This window comes from Siphateles boraxobius, unplaced genomic scaffold (assembly GCF_051911475.1).
Source record: "Siphateles boraxobius isolate OS27281-9 unplaced genomic scaffold, OSU_SipBor_1 3, whole genome shotgun sequence".
Taxonomy (NCBI): Eukaryota; Metazoa; Chordata; class Actinopteri; order Cypriniformes; family Leuciscidae; genus Siphateles; species Siphateles boraxobius.
In genome coordinates this window covers 16,056,624-16,078,682 of record NW_027508919.1, presented here as the reverse complement: position 1 = coordinate 16,078,682, position 22,059 = coordinate 16,056,624, and the positions used below count along the sequence as shown (strand labels likewise).

Sequence of the window (22,059 nt, the reverse complement as noted above, 5' to 3'; positions counted from 1 at the left end):
TATTGGGGTTTTAATTCAACCGGTATTAATCAGTAATTTAGTTTTTGTGCACGCATTATGAATACGTTCTACTCCACTACAAAAAAACAACATAGATTAAGGAGTCCATTGTCCTGACAAAGCTGATGAAGGAGGTATCGTATTGCGTATAATTCACATGAACAATGCCTGAGGTCTTTGGACCTCTGCTAAACGGCAGAGTGCCCTGTGGAAATTTGTGAATGTCTATGTTTTCATATTCATTTAATCCAAACACCCTTCACCCAAGACCCTTGGAGAGTATCTGCATGGTTCACATCTTAATGTTTGTGTTGTCTTTTCGAGGAAGTAAAAGTGTTTGACTTCGAGAGAATGAGAGTGTATTTGGCCTCAGTTTGGAACTGTACCTGATGGTATTCCACCCAGGGTATTCAACCTCTGTATGTCTCGATGAGCTTAAAAATACAGACATCCACACTGTTGGCTGGCACACTTTGCTTGTTACTTTAGTACTCTGGTTTAAGCCTAAAAATGTTTCTGTTTTTATTCTATTTTGTATTTGTAGCACTTTGAGGTCATTGAATTGATGTAAAGTGCGTTATAAATAAAATGTATTATTATTATTATTATTAAAGGGCATCATTCGTTCATCTAGGAACATGTATAGCTTACATTAATCTTTAAATTATTTACATATACACAAAAGTTCTTATTTTTCTTTTTTCCTTTATTTGTTGCATTGTTTTTTTCTTGCAAGGCCTTTATTGCATTTGGCCTTGCATTCATCTTTGCATTTTTCTTTTTTGCATTTTACATTTATTCCTTTTTACAAACATCCTTGTGTTCAATTCATTTTTGCATGCATTCTGTTCTTTTCTCTTTTTTTCCCCATTACAGAGGTACCATTTCAAGTACTCTAAAGACCCAATAAAGAATACTGCATGTGATAATCATTTTCGGGGTTATATGGGCTACTTGTGCTGAAATGGCAGAGCAAGTGTGATGGCCTTGCATTCCAGTGATGCTGTGTGATTAATTCTGTCCTTGCACGGCGTGCTACTGCGCATGTTGCATGACATGTGCACACACAAGTCTCCATCTTGGCAACCCTTTACCAATGCATTAGGACAGCGGGAATATATATTCTGCTCAGGTTATTAAACTTAAACAAGATAAGAAAAAACAGACGTGAAACGCCGTCGTAATGAACGAAGATTCGTGCTGATTAAGGGAACGGCTATCAGGATGCGATTTAGACGGCGACTTGTTTTGAAGGCTCTTTGATCGATTGCACTGTCAGCTCTACCGAATCGAATCTGTGGAACAACAACCGTTATTATTTTGAAATGGTGAGTGAAACCAGACGTAGTATTTTAAAGAAAGCGCGATCGGGCGTTTTCAATGTGTATTATGAATGGGGAGGAGGTGCGACGCGCGTATTTGCTGTCATTCTGTGTTGTACTATTTCCCCCATCATCATCATCATCATCATCATCATCATCATCCCAACCCCCTCGTCGTCATGGAGGATGCTGTTGCTATGTTTTCCCTCTTCCCCATATGCCGCTCGTAACCTGCTTTATTTTCTATCACGCCTGAATGCAACTTATTCAACTGCTCAAAGCATCCACAGGTCGTTGATGTACCTTTACGCATTTGCATGAACATAAAATATAAGCACAATGTGAGAATTGTGGTGAGATTTCCAATATAGGTATCATCTGTCTGGCTAAAATTATGTAATATGGGCCCAATTCTAATTTTATTGTAATACTGAAAAATGATAACCGTAACGTATAATGAATTTGTGTGGTTTTTTTAAGTGGACAATTTATATATATTTGTAATTGTATTTATTTAATAGCCACATAATTGTGGTATTATTTTTGTTTTTATTTTTTTACTAATATATTCAATTTGTATTTACTATTATATTATAAATATTGTTAAAAAATACATTTATATTTATATTTTATTCGGTTTCATTAATAAATTGACCGTACCACAAACACATTTGTATTTTTATAAATATTTATCTTTGTACTATATGGAACCTTCAAAAATATGATTAGCAGTTTATACTTGTTCTGATTTTTTGTTGTTGCATATAAGTACAGCAGGCCTAAATGAATATACTGAACATAATTGAATGCATTTTCCACCTCAGCTACCTCTGATACATAATTTATAGACCTTTATAAGATCTTTGTTATTTGTCAGAGATCATGAAATAAAAAATGAGCTTCACATGTGAACAAGTGGAAGAGAGTGAGTTGTTTTTTTAACTTTAGATTGTGTGCAATGTTGCACTTTGAGCATAAACAAGAGGTTACAAAGTTACAAACCTCAAAGTCCACTCCAAAGGGAGATATTTCATTTAACAGAATCCTCTCTTCAAGAACTACAACGAACAGCTCGTTTTGGACTACAACACACTTTTTCCGGATCTTATGAAGTCACAATGTTCCTCATTTAAATAATTGGAATATACAGAAAAGTTGGCGAGGCCTGGTTGAGATGTGCTAGAGAAGATGTGGAGTGTTGTTGCTGTTTTTACCACTTCGGAAAAAAGTTTGTCCTAAGACTGGCAATTATTTAAGGGTGACTATTTTTAACACTGTTCTTGAATATTATTACCTCATTGTTTGTCTGTGCGCGGCACATTTTGCGGAGAACAGCTTCCAGAGAGTACAATGCAGGCTATATGCATAAAAACTTCTCCTGAAAGACGTAGCTGTTCCCATTTTGTCAGGTGTTTTCCCGACAGTTCCTTTCCGACGGTGTTTTCTATTAACAGTTCCAATTATAAGTTCTATGTAGTTGCTAAGCTATGATGTAAACGAAGGGCAAAGCTTTGCCTCCACTCGTCTGCTAACTAACATTACAGTATTGATGTAGTGTTTACTGTAGCTTTTGTAAGACTGTTCACCGGCCCTTAGGAAAATGATCCATGATTTTGTGATCGATTACTGTTTGTATTACCATAGTTTTCATATTTGCATATACCATAGGTGGATAATATTATATCTATAAGAAAAATAGCAAAAAAATTCCACTCTGAAATGTCCTTTGAAATCCGTGCTTGCAAATCTGTGCTTAAAATCCGTTCAGCAAATTTCCCAATCACGCGCTAAGCGTTGCCATTCACAACACACTGGGCCAGCTAAACAATCACAGCAGATTTCGTATTTTAGAAGGAGGGGCTTCATCGAAAACAATGCGTTCAACCAGACTGAAGATATAGAGGAGCTGTAATAATGCAAAATATGTGAAAAATAATGCGTTTTTTAACAATCTAGCATGAAAACTTATTGTAGTACACCCCAAAAACAAAATCAAGACACCGTAAAAGGGCATAATAAGACCCCTTTAAGCTGTGAATGAAGCATTCAGACTTACTAAGGGCACACAGCCAAAATAGGGGCGTTTCAAATGAAGGGTCAAGTTTACTTAGATTTAGTCTATTGTGGAAATAAAGCAAAACCATGTCTCTCCTTCCCTTAAGTTATCTTCCATAGTTAAACATTATAATCCACTACTTGAATTTCTATTCTTCATATGTAAACCTGCAGTGTTTGTCTATGTTTTTCCAAGAAGGAACATTAAGCTCAAATTGCCATGACCGCTGAATCAGTGAAAAGAAAGGGAATGGGAGCGAGAAAGAGATTGAGAGATCTGGAGAGATGTGAAAGAGAAACACAAGCATCTGGTGATAATAATAGTGATGGAATGAGTGAGAGATTGGAGGAGTGTGCGTGAACACTGGCCTGTTTCATTTAAGAGGATGATCAATGCACTGGCGTAGAATCAGGCCTCCAGAGGTGGAGGGTGGAAGAGTCTAGACAGGGGAGTTTTCTGGCAGTGTTCCTCAGAGGGGAATTCCTCATGCTGATTTTTCCAGTTGCTTCCTCTCCTCTACATTTTGGACACTCATCGATGGCTGTGTTTTACAGGAGGACTGAACATGTGTACATTGTCGAATAGATCAGTGTTTGGCATATTTCAAACTACTAGGCAATAGGCATGCATGTGTCTTCGCATTTTAAATTCGGTTATTTTAAATACAACTTAAATTCAGCAATCTTGGTCATTTTCTTTTGATATACATGCAAAGATACCAAGTATGTTAAGCACTGTTTACATGGGGCAAAATTATTAGTTTTGATAATAAATAAATTAATTGTCCTATATAATTTGTGGAAACAATGTGCTTTACTGTAGAAACACATTGTCAGACCACCCACTGTCCATGTCACATAACCATTTTTAAAGCGGTCACGGATGCAACAGAACCACATTTCCTGAGCCAACAGGCCATCAGTCTCTAAGACAGCCTGTGTGTCCTCAGAGAGAGGACGTTGTTATCCATTGAAAGCCTGGGGATAATAGTGCTCTGCTTTTAAAATGTCTTTGAACAAAGACAATAATATCACAATATTTTTTCTAACTGTAAAATAGTGACATAATATGCAAATGCGTTGTTCTTGACAATGCCTACTGACAATGATATGCAGTTTAAAAAAATATCAGTATAATGTATGTAATATACCGGATGTACTTGTGATTTAGCTACTGCATTATTTGCTCTTAATGTACGTTTCTCTTCCAGGCTAAGTTGAGTTGGTGTAACATGAAGGCTCTAAAGGTGATTTTCTTGTTGCTTATCATCTGTGTCTGGATGGAAGGAGGATTCACTAAAGAAAAATCTGCTAAGAAGGGAAAGAAGAAAGGAAAACAGGTTTACTGTCCTTCGTAAGTGTATTTTCATTCAACATTTTGTGGCAACATGGTGCAATATATTATGTTGACTTTATGACTATTCAACAGGGAACAATAGAAACAGTTAATTTGCTCTAATGTTGTGTGTATACTTCACACTCTGGCAAATAAAGTAATTCACTACTCTCAAGTCATCTGAGTCACAATGGTTTTATGTAACTATGCATAGTGACTTTTATTATGCCGTCCTTCACAAAAATGAAACGACTTTTTTAATAAACAGATGACTGCATTTTTAAACATGAGCATGATTTGATATGGTTTTGTTGTTAAAGATTGCACCCTAACACTCCTTGTTTCTGGTCCCTTCAGGCAGCTGTCATCAGAGGATCTGGCACGGGTTCCAGCTAACTCCACCAGCAACATCCTTAATAGACTTCTGGTCACCTATGACCCAAGAATACGACCCAACTTCAAAGGTCAGTAGGCTACACTTAGAGTGCCATGATATATATATAGCAACTGAGGTCAGTGCTTGCTAGGAACTTTTTTTCTTTGTAAAAGTTTTGATCCCTCTGTCATTGTTTATTCTGCGATAACAACCGGCTGGATGTATATTATTCCTTACATATACACTCACTTGCCACTTTAGGTACTCCTGTTCAACTGCTTGTTAACACAAATATCTAATCAGTCAATCACATGGCAGCAACTCAATGCATTTAGGCATGTAGACATGGTAAAGACGATCTGCTGAAGTTCAAATTGAGGCATCTGAATTGGGAAGAAAGTGACTTTGAATGTGGCATGGCTGTTAGTGCCAGACAGGCCAGACAGACATGCCTTGCTGATGCCAGAGGTCAGAGAAGAATGGGCAGACTGGTTCGATCGGATAGAAAGGCAACAATAACTCAAATAGCCACTCGTTACAACCAAGATTTGGAGAAGAGCATTTCTGAACACACAACATGTTGAACTTGAAGCAGATGTGCTACAGCAGCAGAAGACACACCGGTGCCACTCCTGTCAGCTAAGAACAGGAAACTGAGAATACAATTCACACAATACAACCCTGCAGGCTCACCAATATTGCTCAATAGAAGATTGTAACAATGTTGCCTGGTCTGATGAGTCTCGATTTCTGCTGCGCCATTCAGATAGTAGGGTCAGAATGGCATAAACAACATGAAAGCGTGGATCCATCCTGCCTTGCATCAATGGTTCAGGCTGCTGCTGGTGGTGTAATGGTGTGTGCGATATTGTCCTGGCACACTTTCGGCCCCTTAGTTTAAACACCACAGCTGAGTATTGTTGCTGACCATGTCCATCCCTTTATGACCACAGGGTATGCCTCATCTGATGGCTACTTCCAACAGGACAACATACCATGTCACAAATCTCAAATAATTTCAAAATGGTTCCTTGAACATGACAATGAGTTCACTATTCTCAAATGGCCACCACACTCACCATATCTCAATCCTATAGTGTACCCTTGGGATGTAATGTGATCTCATGCGTAATACAGCGCAGTGAATCTATTCTTCTGAATAGTACAGATAAACTGATGACGTAAAAATGTACTCTGTAGCCATGGCAGCTAATCACCATTTTCAATTAATGCAAATACCTCACTTTTTGTGGCATTATAGTTCAACTTTGCTTTTTAAATCGGAAGAATCAAATAGCTCAGAAAATTAAAAAAACAACAACACCCTTTTCCTTAATAATAAACATAATGGGCCCTATCTTGCACCCGGCGCAAATGACTTAGTACACTGACGCATGTATCATTCCTATTTTGCACCCGCGCAAAGCGGACTTTTCCCTCCACAGACACACGTCGTTTAACTAAGAAATACACTTGCGCTCCCCGGGGCGGTTCAGCGCAAAGCGTTGGCGTGTTCCGGCGCAAACTTTCTCTCATGCTATTTTGCTGTTCTATAAAACAATTGCGCCACTGACCAGAAAAAACCTAGTCTAAAGTCAATGGCGCGTTGCGCGTAGATTCAAATGCTATTTTAAGCGCGCATGCTTGGCCATAATACAGAGTGTGAGCAACGCGCATACACTCTAGATGATTCTCTCATCTACACAGATGCATTTAACTTTTTGCAAATGATACATTATTATAAGGAAAAATATTAAAACACGAGTGAAATCATTATTGTTGTGTCCATGACGATGGGGAAAATGGGCATAAAGCTTACACATTTACCCAAATTATTATATGCATGTTTAACCGAAGCTAATTTGGGTGGGTTTGTCCATTCCCCAATGTCACTTCTCTTTCTTTTACGGCCCTGACAAGAATATCGATCTCCTCGGCTGTGAACCGATTCTGAAGCGCGCCTGGTAAATGCGCCGTTATAATAGTATTGCGCCATGGAACAAGCGCACCTCGTTCATCATGCTCTTAAAGGGAATGTGATATAAAGCTCTTATTGGTTTATTTCCCCAACGCCCAAACCACACCTATGAATAATGAAGCTACTTCAGACCAACCCCTTTTAGATTTGCGCCAGGCTCAAGAGGTATTTATCCCGCCGGGAAAATAGCAACAGCACCGGGACCCGCCCACAAAGTTACTTGCGCTTTGCGCTTTGACACTTGCGTTTCAGATCGTTAAAATAGGGCCCAATGAGTGCTATTGTTGTTTTCATTGATGTGCAACCTGTACATATCTCTTAACATCTCAAAAATGTGTTTTAGGGTTTCATGACTCTTTAACAATATACTGTCTCATATATAAGGCTTTGTCAAGACAACATTAAAATGTTTTTTATTTGCTTCTGTAAATATGTTCTTCTGTTGGCACTGTTTACTTTTATTTGTCCTTTTCTTGTTCACTTGTTAGTTTTGCACTTTTTGCATGCTCTTCTGTAAATAAATAGCCTACATTTATGTACAATTATTAACAAATCATGTTTTATTGTTGTATATACATTGTGGCAGATACTTAATTCTAGGTTATGCTACTGTTGGCAGCCGTTCCAGATATAATGAAGCAAGTTGTAAAGAGTGAGAAGCTCTGTAGCCTCCTGCTCTCTGGCATTCAATGTAAACGTGGGCCTTGATGTGGTCTGAGTGTTAAGAGCTCACTGTATGATTCAGTGTTATTAGTCTCTATGGCCAGCCAGCTGCTCTTCATATCGGAGCAAGATGAAAGCTCCTGGCAGTCATTAAAGTCAACATAATCATCTTGGGAATAGGAATAGCAGTTGGAGCATTTTCCTATAATGCCATGCTTTCCATTTAGTTTATACATATAAAGTGCAAACATATGTTTCATGGTATAAGCTTAATGTTACCCATAATAGTCTGTGAGAAAGTGCACTGCTAAAAATGTTAGAATGACTTTTGGGGCGTCTTGTTTGATAGATGTGTTTGATGTGCTGAGATGTCCACTTTGCTTGTTTTTTTGTTTTGTTTTTAGGTATTCCTGTTGAGGATCGTGTGAACATTTTCATCAACAGCTTTGGGTCCATCCAAGAGACCACTATGGTATCAGTTTCATACACATCCACACGTCCAAAACTCAATATGTCACATGATCCTTCAGAAATCAGTCTAATATGCTGCTTGCTGCTCAAGAAACATTTATTATTATTATCAATGTTGAAAACAGTAATGTTGCTTAATATGTTGCTTAATATTTTTGTTAACTGTGACACATTTAAAAATTTAGCAGGATTCTTTGATGAATAGAAAGTTCAAAATAACAGCATTTCTAAAATAGAAATGAAATTCTATACTATCACTTTTGATCAATTTAATTTATCCTTGCTAAATAAAGGTATTAATTTCTTTCTTTTTAAAATCTTGAATAGTGTATATATTTATTATCAAATTTTCCTCAACAGTTGCCATTTTAAAACAGAAATATTTGCACTGGAATGTAATGACAAAATCAGGGTCACTCAGGGCAAGTTCTTTCCTATCAGTTAATTTCTTTGTAAAGTTACTTTACAACAGAATTGTGCCTGGAATATTGATATGTTCATCAAAAGAAGTTAAAAACTTCTTATTATCTTAAAACTTATTCTCAATTTTTTGATTAGAAAATGGATTTGTCCGAAATCGCATTCCCTCTTGAATAGGTACTTATTTTTGAAAAATAAATTAGTTCACGACTGCTAAAAAAGTATGCTCTATAGTATGACTGTAATCTGGACATACTACATTTGCCATGTTGGCCTTATTACATGATCTACCAGTGTCAGTTGCGTTGTGTCCTTGAAATGGAGCTTGGTCACTTCACTGCCATTCATAAATGCTCTCCCGGGGTCTTATGCCATAGTAAAGTGTCCATCGGATGCACACTTCAGAATCTCGCCGGAAATAGTAGGTCATACGTTATGCATATGCTCTTTTATGAGTACTGTAAATTCAGACATACATTTTTTCTTACGATACTGTTTTTCGCCTACTACGTAGTATGCAATTTCGGATGCAGACAACCTTTTGAAGTGTTCTAAACAGAACTTTTGTCCATATTGAGCTGTTTTCGTTTTCTGATTTTTTAAATGTCATTGGTGTTGAAATCAATAATTAGATCAAAAGAACACAGATAAGTCTCAAACATTTTGTACAACAAAGAAATATATTAAAAAAGTGTAGTTTCCAAAATGTCAGATTGTCAGGGGAAACTCCTACAAGACAGATGACTGGATCCATGACTGTGTGCTTTATTTTGGGTTTACAGTGTTTACTTAACACTCCTCCCACAGTAAAAAATCAGCTCCAGACCCCACAATCTTACGCCTGGCTCCTTATGAGCAGTGACACCCATAAACAACCCATCATGCCAGTGTCTCAGATCACCTCTACTGAAAATATTTCCCCTGGAAAGACATCAGAGGGCTGTGTTTTCTGCCCAGCACTGCATGGTGTCATAGGTTGAATATAGTTTGCAGTCAGTTCTACAGGAGCGCTGCGTGACACCAGGCATTGAAAAGTAAGTCCCACTTTGTTGTTGCATCATTTTACTGTGGTTAACCTTAATATGCACAGGTGGCATAAGACATAAATACAAAAAGGCTATTCATAACCTCTCCAGAGACCCGACTAGTAAGAAGCAGGCCACTTTGCCTACCACAGCTTATGTACTATAGCACTTTATTAATATTTGGACAAGTCCAACAAAACAACACTTGTAAATATGACACAATGCCATCCATGGTGTGTGTAATACATCCTGGAGGTTCCTGGTCAGAGCACGGAACGAAAAACAGGACATACCAAGATGTGAATCATACACGCAAAATCACTTAGGGACCAAATTCACTTGACTCAGTAGTGCAGCTGGATTGTGGCCATTTTATTTGGCATGTCATCTGTCTTCACAGTATCAGCGCTAGCAAAACAAGCTCCACTAAAAAATGCCACTTCAAAGCTTTTTGCTCACGCAAGCCGGCAGGGAAGCTGGGACCAATCTGACTTAACGAACCCAGTGTTTTCCCCAGTGTAGGTGCTCACATACAGCGCGAGCCCTTATTGAAGCACCCGTTGCATGCCTCTGATGTTTGCGATAGTTGGAAATGTAAATAGGAGCAGCTCTGAGCGGCGCAGCTGCGCGACTTCAATACCAGCCATTATTGGAGCCTAGATACTTCAGAGACAAGCGTTTTTTAAAACATCACTCAGAGGTCGTGAGAAATGCTGGTTGCCATGGCGTTTCCTAAGACACCTGGGCTTCTCTGTCACTCTAAGAACTAATGTGCTGTTTTTGTGTCCAAGTCAAGGCTTCTCACAGTTCCTGTCACGTAACACAAAGACAGGTGTCAGCCCTACTAACTAGCTCGCAACAACCCACCCACCCAGAAGTTTTCGGTGAAACAACATAGTTGATTTTTCAGGTTTAATTCAGTTCAAAAGATTTATGAAAACCTTCGGCCTGTATTTTTTATAGGACTATCGTGTCAACATCTTCTTGAGACAGCGCTGGAATGACCCCAGACTCCGGCTTCCTCAGGACTACAAGTCGGACTCGCTCACCGTTGACCCGACGATGTTCAAATGCCTTTGGAAACCCGATCTTTTCTTTGCCAACGAAAAGAGTGCTAACTTTCATGACGTTACTCAGGAGAACATCCTGCTCTTTATCTTCAGAAACGGAGACGTACTCATCAGCATGAGGTGAAGTTTAATGCTCTCTTCCTGCTAAGCACCCAACCTCTGTCTTTGTGGATGGTGACAAATGAGGTCTAAATGCCGGTAACACCTACTCACATTATTTACCATAGCTATCTAAACAAAGCAAACAAGATTTTTTCAGATGTCAAGGCCTTTTAAAGTGGAACAAATTACCATGCAGTTTAATCGGAAGGTGTTAAACTGAATGCGTCAGCCAGGTTCATAACTTAATGGAAGCCTTTTTCTGAGAAATAATATATATATAAAGTTTAAAATAAGATACAATGTCACACTGTGAGAAATGATGTTGCAAAAATGTGAGGTTGGTAAGATCTTTTTGAAAGAAGTCTCTAATGCTCATCAAGGCTTTATTTGGTAAAAAAAAAAAAATACAGTAAAAATAGAAATTTTCGTGAAATATTTTTACACTTTCTATTTGAATATATTTTAATACATTTTGTAATTTATTCCTATGATTCCTCCTTTTCTTCCTTGTGGGCCTGAGACGAGAGTTCAAGAGATTTCCACGACGCATGCGCGAGAACTGAACAAGAAGTATTAGAAGAAGAACGTCCTCTTCTCAGTTCTCGCGCATGCGTCGTGGAAATCTCTTGAACTCTCGTCTCAGGCCCACAAGGAAGAAAAGGAATAGTCGAATAAAGTCGTTATTTATGGGGTTTTTTTCGGGAAAAAAGTATTCTCGTCGCTTGATAAACTTATAGTTGAGCCACTGTAGGCACATGGAATATTTAAACATGTTCTTTAATGACTTTCTGGGCTGTCAAGTTTCATTCCCTCTGGCAGCCTATGTAGCAGTGATCCACCTCTCAGATTTAATCAAAAATATCTTCATTTGTGTTCCGAAGATGAACGAAGGTCTTACGGGGTTGGTACAGCATGGGGGTGAGTAAATAATGACTTAATTTTCATTTTTGGGTGAACTAACCCTTTAAATATATTTTTAGTAGGACCTCAGCACTACTTCCAGATAACTGAAGTACATTAAGTACAAAATTAGTTGTTCCAATTTAGCAGACTTTTTAAATATGTAATTTTAGTATTCCAAAAGTACAATTGCAGGGTATTTATATTATACTTATAATTAGTACACTTAGCATAAAATAATGTATTTCAAATGCAATTTGGTATATTTGTTTTTCACGAGGGCATGTTTGAATGACAGGTAACATAGTGACTGAACCCTCCTCTGAGCTCTTCTTAATGCTTTAAATAAAGCTCAGGGGACTTAAAGTGATCTTAGAATTGGAGATTCGATACATCTGTTGACCCTAGAGTTTCACCTCACCACTGACACCTAAATTACAGCTCCTGCTATTTGATCCCATGTGAAAGTTCAGTCCTTTAGTAGTGGTGGACACCTCTTGTCATTATCTGTCCAGGGCTTTATCTACAGGTCCTGCTGAGTGAATGAAGCTCTCAGTGTAGCAGTCAGTGACTACACCTGCTGTAGATCTGTCCACAGAGTGCTGTGTTTTACAAACCCTGTGCTGTGGAAATAATATTTTTTAAACATAGTAAGGTTTATCAGCACGGATAGAAACAAACAGTTATTTATAAAGGTAAACAAGGCTGTAATGCTTTAAAGAAATGTGAGTTGTTTCTGTGGTCACCTTGCCAGCCGTGCATTGGATATGGTAAAGATAAAATCTTAACACTGGCAGAGATCCATTTAAGTCTGGATGGGAAGTTTTTTTAAAGAGCATCACATTTTGTTCTATTATGTCTGAGGCGATGTATTTCCATAGTGTTTTAGCATGCCACCCGTATCACATCATGAGCTGGGTGGTCTTCCGTGAGCCCTTTCTCACTTTTGGCATTGGCCCAGGATGCCTTGCTCTTTCTCTGGGTATGTGTGTGGCAAGGGATTACTGTCTTAATGAGAGTCTTTCAAAAAGAAACAAGATTGTTTATTTCATATTATACCTCCCTGAAACAAATTCTGCCTTTACTCGTCCATCGACCTTCAACTTCCTCCCTACATATACTTTACTTCATATCTTATCTGTTTTTCTCAATGAAACTGAAACACCTTATAGCCCTCCTTATCACTTTTATCCCATAACCTCTCCATTCCAAACGTCCAGTACATTGGAGAAAAATTATTTGATATTTTTATTTTGGAACATTCTGACTGGTCATTAGTGCAAATATTTATTTATTTTAGGTCATCTTGAAAATAATTTCAGAAATGTCAATGTCAGAATAGCACTATACATATGAAAAAGAAACATGTAACAACAACAAAACTATATGTTTCAGACAATTTGGTGTTTATATATATATAAACACCAAATTGTATGAAACAAGTAAATATCAAATAATTATTAATTATATGCCATATACTTAACTATATATATATATATATATATATATATATATATATATATATATATATATATATATATATATATATATATATATATATATATATATATATTTCTTTATGTTAGAATACTGTCATATGTTATATGCTTTAGTCAGACTGTTCAGTATTGGACATTGGATACAGTATATGTCCCCATCCCTGAAACTGCTTTTTGTTACTTTATACATAGACATTTCATTTTCCTGCAACTAAATATCATTTGGAGCAGGATAATATAATGGATGCTGTGTTTATTTTCAAGGGGAATCTTTATTTTGTATCTTTGTTTGTCCCCCTGTCTTTTCCCATCTGACCCCATCTTACATCTTAACCCTTGCCTCTCTCTATCTCTCTTCCTCTCAGATAATTTGTATAACACACCGTAAAGATACATCTTAAACAAACAGATCTTACAGGGAAGCAATGATTCTCTCTAACCTCTCCCAGGCCTTTACAAAAATAACTTGGCACAGTGCTTCAGTTGCTTGCTGTGCACTCAAGTGCTGTGTGGCCTTGCTGGTGTAAAAAGTAGCTCTTTGCTGCATCTGAGACTGTGGTTGTCGGATTATGAGAGAAAACCAAAAAGCTTTTATGTGTTAATGGTGTTTTAAATAAACATGCCTTGGTGTGCATGCTGTGCACAAAAAAGGGAACTGCATGAAGAATTTATTCTACTGTTGGGAAAGACATTTTATGTCTGTGGCATCTATGTAATCGGTTACATTTTGATTGACTTTCAAGTAATGCAATCTGGTGATAATAGTCTAAAATAGTCTTTGCAAGGTTGCTGAATATATTCATAAGTGAACGTTTCAGCATGAAACTTTAAATGCAGTTAGTGGAATCTGTTATTTTCTATTTCATTCATTATTATTTTACATTACTTCTCATTATGGTTTTGCAATCAAACGTTTAACAAGCTCAAATGTGTATGATGTTTAGGTGTCCATATACAGTTGGTCAAAAAAGAAAATGCCTCATTCCAAATTACTACCCTGATTCAAACTGACCAAGCTGCTGTATGATTCATTTTTAAAAAATTATTGTCTCTCTTTTTTAGGTTGTCTGTTACCCTCTCTTGTCCGCTGGACTTGACCCTCTTCCCCATGGACACCCAGCGATGCAAAATGCAGCTTGAGAGCTGTATGTGAATATGAATAATATCATTTAGTAGTATATATAAAAAAAAAAAAAAAAAAAAAATATATATATATATATATATATATATATCCTAGTTCCTACAGTCATGAAAAACTTGGAAATATGAAGCAATAGAAGTTTTTAGAAGACCTAAAAAGGTCAAGAAAATTAGTAATATCTTAAGACGACATGGAAAATGTAAAGTATCCATAGTGTATATTGGATTTTATTTCGTACAAAAAAAACATGAAAATATTTTATTTAGGTGTTGTTAAACAGTACAAGGAACAACTGACTAGCTTATATTTCTTTAAACATTTAATTATATATTTAATTAATAATATTTCATATTTTTAAAGTGTGAAAGTGTGTTTAAATATTGTTAAAAAAAATCCTTATCTAGTAATCTCATGGACTCAAAAGTCATAGAACATACATTTAAATCTCTGACGTATAAAGCTAGAATAACAGGTATTATTGTTATTTGTTATTTTAATGTGTGTGTGTGTGCGTGTGCGCAGTCGGCTACACCACAGATGACCTGCAGTTCATGTGGCAGTCTGGTGACCCCGTACAGATGGAAGAGATTGCTCTGCCTCAGTTCGATATTAAACAAGAGGACATTGAATATGGCAACTGCACCAAGTTCTACGCAGGGACAGGTAAAAGTTTTCACTTTTTATGAATGGCACTAAATGTGTGCACAAGTTGAAGAGGTAGCCATTAGATGTGATTCCACGATAAATGTACCCATTTGTCCATTTAAAGTAACCTTTTGAACCGTTGAATGATAGGCTACTACACGTGTGTGGAGGTGATTTTTACTCTGAGGAGGCAGGTGGGCTTCTACATGATGGGTGTGTACGCTCCCACCCTGCTCATCGTCGTCCTCTCCTGGCTCTCCTTTTGGATCAACCCTGACGCCAGTGCTGCCCGTGTGCCTCTGGGTACTTTTTCCAATCATCAGTCCTGCCACAAGCATCAGCACCTCATCTCATGTCTCTGTGGAGTCCTGTACCCCCATCCTTTACATTTTTCATTTCACGGTTTCACCAATATAACATCCACCAATGAATCTTTTCAATGCCTCTGATTTCGCATCAGGAGGTTTAGGGTGATAGTTTTTTTTATCCCCTGCAGCACTATAGCTTCTTTTCATCAATTGCTTACCTAAAGGCATCTCCAAGGAAATGTAATGCATGTCCAGGATATTTCCATCCGCCTCAGCTGCAGCCCCCAGGCGTTATTTCGCTATTGGAACCGCATCAGTGAGAGACGATTATCCAAGATGCAATGAAGATTACGCGAGATGCCGTGAAATGTGACAATTTCTTGTGTTTTCCAATTAGAGCCTGATATTGCTGATAAATGCATGTATTGTTTTCCTGGAACATACTTATTCCTTGTGCTAGTTCTGTTTCATGGTTCGACATTACTAAATGTCTGCAAATCCTCTGCCGTGATTTGGTTACAATTGGATTTTTATGCGATTCCATTGGTGATGCCAGTAACACCATTCTGTCCACATTGTTGTCCTTGTCACAGTATAACGTGATTACATCAAGTGTGTCATCTCAAAAAACCACTGTCCATGGTCTCATACCCATACTATTTCAGGTCAGTCATTTAATGGTGTTTGTGAGTGTTTGGTTTGTATGTGTGTCATTTTGATAATACACAGACCTGGATGGATTCTACAGATATTTTTTTTTTGCAGATTTTGTGGGGAAACCTGCTGAATGAATTTAAATATTTAACTCTTTCCCCGCCATTGACAGAATTTTCCAGCAATCTATGTTTTCACTGTTATACGTTAGGAGGCGGTATCATGTATCTTCTAAAAGAGAACATAATCTCCAGATCCATAAACAAGCGAAGAAAAAGCAGAACCAGCGATAGAAGAAAACATCAAACATTCAATAGCATATAAATCAAAACTGCCTAACGTTGAATGAAATGTCAACCCAGGAAGAGGTAATGACTGTGAAGCTTTGGGGGTGTTGATCGACTTGATCTGATCCGTCTGTTTTGATCATCGTTCTGAATCCGATCTGGACAAAGCCTTTAACAAAAAATAGATTTTTTGTGTTTAAAACATTGCTTTTTTTTATGAAACTTATCAACATTCAAGTGTTGATTATAAAAGAATGCATGAAGCTATAATATCTGTTTTGTTTTGTTTAAAAGCAAAAGTTAATCTGTTATTTCTTTTGATAATTTTATTACAACAAAATATTCTGTGGGCTACATTTTTGTGAGAAAAAAAAGCCAGGGAAAGAGTTAATATTTAAATTTTAATAAAATATGAGAATAAGCTGTAATATTGAAATATTTATAAATTATTATTAAATAAAATTCAAATGTGTAGTAAACAAACACATAAGGGGCAGGGATGTGCTTCTGTGTGATTCCATGTGAGCCTGCTCATAAAATTAAATATTTTGAAAATAAATATATGCATCTTTAATAAAATAGATGACATTCTCTAAACAGCATTGTATTGGTATAGGTATACCATTCACAATTTTGGGGTCAGTAATATATCCTATTTCCGGCAAAGATGCATTAAGTTGATCAAAAGGGACACTAAAGACGTTTAATGTTTCAAATAAATGTTTAAATATCTATTCGTTAAAGAAAATGCACCATGGTTTCCAAAATGCATTATGGTTTCCTCAAAAAATATTAAGCAACTCAGAAGTTTTCACAACATAACTGTTTTTACTGTATTTTTGATCAAATAATGCAGCCTTGGTGAGCTTAAGAGACTTATTTCAAAAACATTAAAGCATCCGACACCAGATTTTAAACTGTAATGTATAAACAGAGAAGGAGATGATCATCAGTTGCAAAGAACTTAGAATACATGGATGGCATTTTCATTGCCCACACAGATGCATTCGTATGTTGTACAGCCTGCTCTAGTGTGAACAACTTCAGATCAATGTGTAAGCTCATCTCTTCTCAGCTCATTTGATCTAATGACCCCTCTCTTTGTCTGCAGGGATACTGTCAGTGCTCTCGCTCTCTTCTGAGTGCACGTCTCTGGCCTCTGAACTGCCCAAAGTCTCCTATGTAAAAGCGATTGACATATGGCTGATTGCCTGCCTGCTCTTTGGCTTTGCCTCTCTGGTCGAATATGCTGTGGTTCAGGTGATGCTTAACAGCCCTAAACGGCTGGAGGCGGAGAGAGCAAAGATTGCCAGCAAAGAGAAAGCAGAGGGAAAGACCCCTGCCAAGAACACCATCAATGGCATGGGAAGCACCCCTTTACACGTCAGTACGCTACAGGTCAGAAACAACCTGCTGACTCTATTTAACCAGAATGATCATGAAAAGCACCACTGGTAGTGAAAATACTATGACGATAACTATAGTTTTTGGACACGGCAATATCACTTCTTTGAACATCGACCATAATCTTAAAGTACCATTGTTTTACCATCTAATACCATAATACCGTATCCTGGTGGTCTCGCAGTATTAGGTGTTACCTTCTTTTGAATTTATAGCATGGTAATATGTAATTATATATTTCTTATAATACTTTTCAAAAGTTAATATATATATTCAGCACGTCTATGTGACAAAAGTCAAAGTATAATCTGACTATTTCAAATAAATGCTGTTCTTTTGAACTTTCTGTTCATAAAAGAATCCAGCATTAGAGTTTCCACAAAAAATATTAGGCAGCACAACCGTTTTCAACTTTAATAATGTTAAGAAATGATTATTGAGCACCAAATCAGAATATTAAAATGATTTCTGAAGGATCATGTGAAACTGAAGATTGAAGGAGTAATGATGCTGAAAATTCTTTTTTGCCATCTTAGAAATAAAATACATTTTAAAATATATTCAAACAGAAAACAGTTATTTAAAATTGTAATAATTCTTTTTACTGTTTTTTTTTTTAAATCAAATAAATGCAGTCTTGGTGAACATAAGATACATTAAAACATCTTACTGACCTAGAACTTTTGAAGAGTAGTGTAAATATTTTAACATTAATATACAATTAAATATATGAATTATAATCATTTGTTGTAAATATAATATTATGTTAATTAATTAATTATTATTTGTTTTATTTACTATATTTTTGATTCTGAAATACAAACGTGACACATCTGTATTCATGTTTTATTCCATGACAGCATACAATAGAGACACACATTAAGAAGCACATGGGGACACACATTATATTTAAATGGATAATTTTGCCTGTACAAAGAGATCATTGTTTAAATTCTGTTTTTATTGTGGTCAGTTGCATTGCTGTCCCTGTAGTTATATAATCTAAAATCATGCACTGCTAATGTCAGGTCTGCATGCAAAAGTGTAGGTGGGATAATCACAGTACTTCATGTTCTTCAGAAAACAGACAGCTTTATAGCAACAATTGGACGAGGAGCTTGAAGGCAAGGGTTGCCTGACAGACAGGAGAAATAGGCTGAATAATGTGGTCTGCTGAAGTCTATTATAAGCTTTAAATTGGCCCCAGAGGGAGGCTTAAGGATGCAGTGTGTTTGCAACCACTGTCACACATTTACTCCCAGACTCTTGACAGCAGAAGAACATCTGACCCGAAATTAACCCACATGCTCTTTGCACAACCCCTGAAAGTTACTGACCTCCAAGAAAACCTCATTCATTGCTCTGAATTAGAGCTGTTTAGAAGCATCCCAAGGCTTGTTTTCTGCCACTGATTCTCCAGCCATGTAATGGCTGTTCAGACATGCTGAAAGCTTTTGAGCAGACAACATTTATTAGAAGGAAATGAAAGCTCCAATACTGTATTTGACAGACAGTTTCCTAAATCTCTGCACTAGAAAATATATCAAGCTGTTTGAGGATTTAAGTGTTGTGTGCCCAGTGGGAAGTAGTGCGGTCCAGCACGGCATGGCTTCTGCCCCTTTCCACACATCCAGAACTAATACAACAGACAAGTTGGCATTAGACCATCAGACATCACTCCAGACATCCCTCTGCTCTGTTAGTCAGAGAGAGAGAGAGAGAATCGGACAGTGCAATGTCACATCAGCTCGTAATGCTTGTCTTGTCCTGTTCTATTTTGATGCAAGGTAGGTGTTTCTACTTCTTTTCTTCTCCTGTTGTTCCTGCGTGGGAGGGCCATGCTACACTGCCTCTTCCCTGTTAGGGCTTTAGCGGAGCCCAAAATAATTGCCTGTCCTCAAACTCCCTCTCCCAGCACCTCAAAGTGTCAAGAGAAAGGAAAATGCTACAAGAAAGAGATAGAGAGTGTATGTGCCTCTACATGAGGGACACAATTCTGTGGGAAACATTTAATCAGATTTCGTTTGAGTTGTCCATGTCTGATGCCTGAATGAGTATCATAATGCATAAATAATCTGCCTGCCAGCTATCATTTGTTCATTTCCTAATTATACAAATTAAAATACCTAAGTGTGAAATTAAAGGGATAGTTCAATCAAAAATGTCCTGTTATTAATAACACTCGTCGTTCCGAACCAGTATGATTTTCTTCCTTTCTTTCTTTCTTTCTTTCTTTCTTTCTTTCTTTCTTTCTTTCTTTCTTTCTTTCATATATAACCCTAGTTCACACTTTGTAAAACACTAATGTAAATCAGTTACTCTTTCAATCAACTCCAGTTTAATTTGTATATTAAATATTTTGTAATCATTTTAATATACATGTTCAAAGTGCCTCTATCATGCAGTGTAAAATATAGCTGTTTGTGAATTTAAAAAAGACTATGTTTTTAGCTCTGCAAATCCACTTTACATGCACTTCAAAAGGAGCAGGACTCGTGCTAGAATTAATACTGAAAAACCAACGCCATCATACCTGTTCGTATCACTGTGTGTATACAAGCACTGAGGAAGCCTCCAGAGCTGAAATTCAGTTATGGTAACGGCCGTTTCATTTCCGACATGCACTGTACGTGGTAGACCAATTACAACAGACTGGGCCATCTGACCAATCAGAGCAGAGTATGCTTGTGGAAAAGGAGGGATTTAGAGAGACTGAATCTTCTAACAAACTGTTTGGGTGGGAAGTCGTGTTGATGGCCAACAGCCTTGTTGGTTACCATCTGTTTTCATTGTATAGAAGAGAACAGCTTGGACATTCTTCTAGATAACGCATTTGGTTTTCATTGAAGAAAGTAAGTCATACAGGTTTGGAACAACTTGAGGGAAATGAATGGAAAAGGGAAAGAATTTCGTTTTAGGGTGAACTATCCTTATACTGTTTAAGGAAAAATCATTCCAGATGTTGCTGGGATCTGACATGTCTCTTTATTCATCTTTTTTTCACTCTCTCCCTCTTTATCTCTCTCAGGTGACAGAGACAAGGTGCAAAAAGGTATGCACCTCCAAGTCAGATTTGCGCTCCAATGACTTCAGCATCGTAGGCTCTCTGCCACGGGACTTTGAACTCTCAAACTTTGACTGCTATGGCAAACCCATCGATGTCGGCGCTGCTTTGGGTAAATCGCAAGCCAAAAACAACAAGAAGCCGCCACCTCCTAAACCGGTCATCCCCTCGGCAGCTAAGCGTGTAGATCTATATGCCCGTGCGATCTTCCCTTTCACCTTCCTATTCTTTAATGTTATTTACTGGTCTGTGTATTTGTGATTGTGTAAAGTTCGACCTGCTTTTGTTTAGCTAACTTTTTTTCTCTCCTTTGTATCGTCTCGGTCCATATAATGTTTTACCTCAGATATCAAATGAAGCAGTTATGCCAATGGTGTGCAGAGCGAAACTATGGGAAGAAACAGTATTGCTAAACAAAAGCAACATTTTCTAATAAAAAAGAGCGAAGGCATTGCTTGAAACATGTTTGATTTTCAGACTATATTTAATTTATGCACAGGAAAGAGAGAAATTATTATCTTGCATGTGAAAATGGAATATATGGATATTAATATATTATATTTAAAACATTCAATATTTTTAACCTACAGATCATCAGCTGTTAAGATGATGCTGAGACATTTGTACTGAAAAACACTGCCATGAGAACTGTCTTTTGATGATGTTCCTATTACAAGCATTCCAGAAATTACAAGCAAATGTATACAAAAACCAAACATCTCCTGTGCTTGTGAATCATCCATCAATAAATGGCCCAATGGTTCAGCTGACCTATGACTCTTTTTCCTGCTAAGTCCTCTCTTTTTTTTCATTTAGGTATATTCTTCATACATTAGGGTTTCATTAAGGTACATTCTTGAAAATCATTATATATATATATATATATATATATATATATATATATATATGACGACTTCAGATGCAAAAGCCTCTATGTCCATCTAAAGTTTTTGTTTAATATTAACATTTTTATCAGGCTCCTATGATAGGTTTCTACCCAAATACTGGAATTTTTGAATGGGCTGAGGCTGGGATTTAGTGAGTTTGAAGTGAAAGTATTTGATGAGCGTATACTATGTGTGGAGAGCATTCACTCAATATTATTATCTCATTTTTTACAGAGGTGGCTTTTAGAGGCTTTTGCATCTGAGGTCTTCATATATATATATATATATATATATATATATATATATATATATATATATAATATAAGGATTTTCAAGAATGTACCTAAATGAAACCCTCAAAAAATCCCTCAATTTCCCTAGGTACTTTTGTTAGATCATGTTTGTAAATGACACTCCTTTGGTTCTGAAGTCCTCTTAACCAAAAACTTCTT

The 22,059-nt window shown here is 37.0% G+C and overlaps 1 protein-coding gene across 2 annotated transcripts; it reads left to right on the top strand.

The window, feature by feature from the left end:
- Positions 1–1,019: 1,019 nt before the first annotated feature.
- On the top strand, positions 1,020–21,490 carry glrbb (glycine receptor, beta b). 2 transcript variants are annotated; one of them, XM_077247973.1, is made up of 10 exons: positions 1,020–1,328; positions 4,589–4,731; positions 5,071–5,177; positions 8,135–8,202; positions 10,610–10,836; positions 14,280–14,362; positions 14,881–15,021; positions 15,154–15,306; positions 17,364–17,650; positions 20,685–21,490. In XM_077247973.1, exons 1-10 carry the CDS (start codon positions 1,326–1,328, stop codon positions 20,979–20,981), a joined length of 1,509 nt encoding a protein of 502 aa, XP_077104088.1. In that variant the 5' UTR covers positions 1,020–1,325; the 3' UTR covers positions 20,982–21,490. The 2 variants fall into 2 exon arrangements, 1 of the variants encoding a protein (XP_077104088.1); XR_013210372.1 differs by having other exon boundaries at positions 1,038–1,328; positions 15,154–15,976.
- The last annotated feature ends 569 nt before the right edge of the window (positions 21,491–22,059 follow it).

Excerpts from the sequence above, each read along its gene's own strand:
- glrbb (XM_077247973.1), top strand. Across the intron at positions 4,732-5,070 it reads AAACAGGTTTACTGTCCTTC|GCAGCTGTCATCAGAGGATC; the intron begins GTAAGTGTATTT and ends TGGTCCCTTCAG. Across the intron at positions 14,363-14,880 it reads CAAAATGCAGCTTGAGAGCT|TCGGCTACACCACAGATGAC; the intron begins GTATGTGAATAT and ends GCGTGTGCGCAG.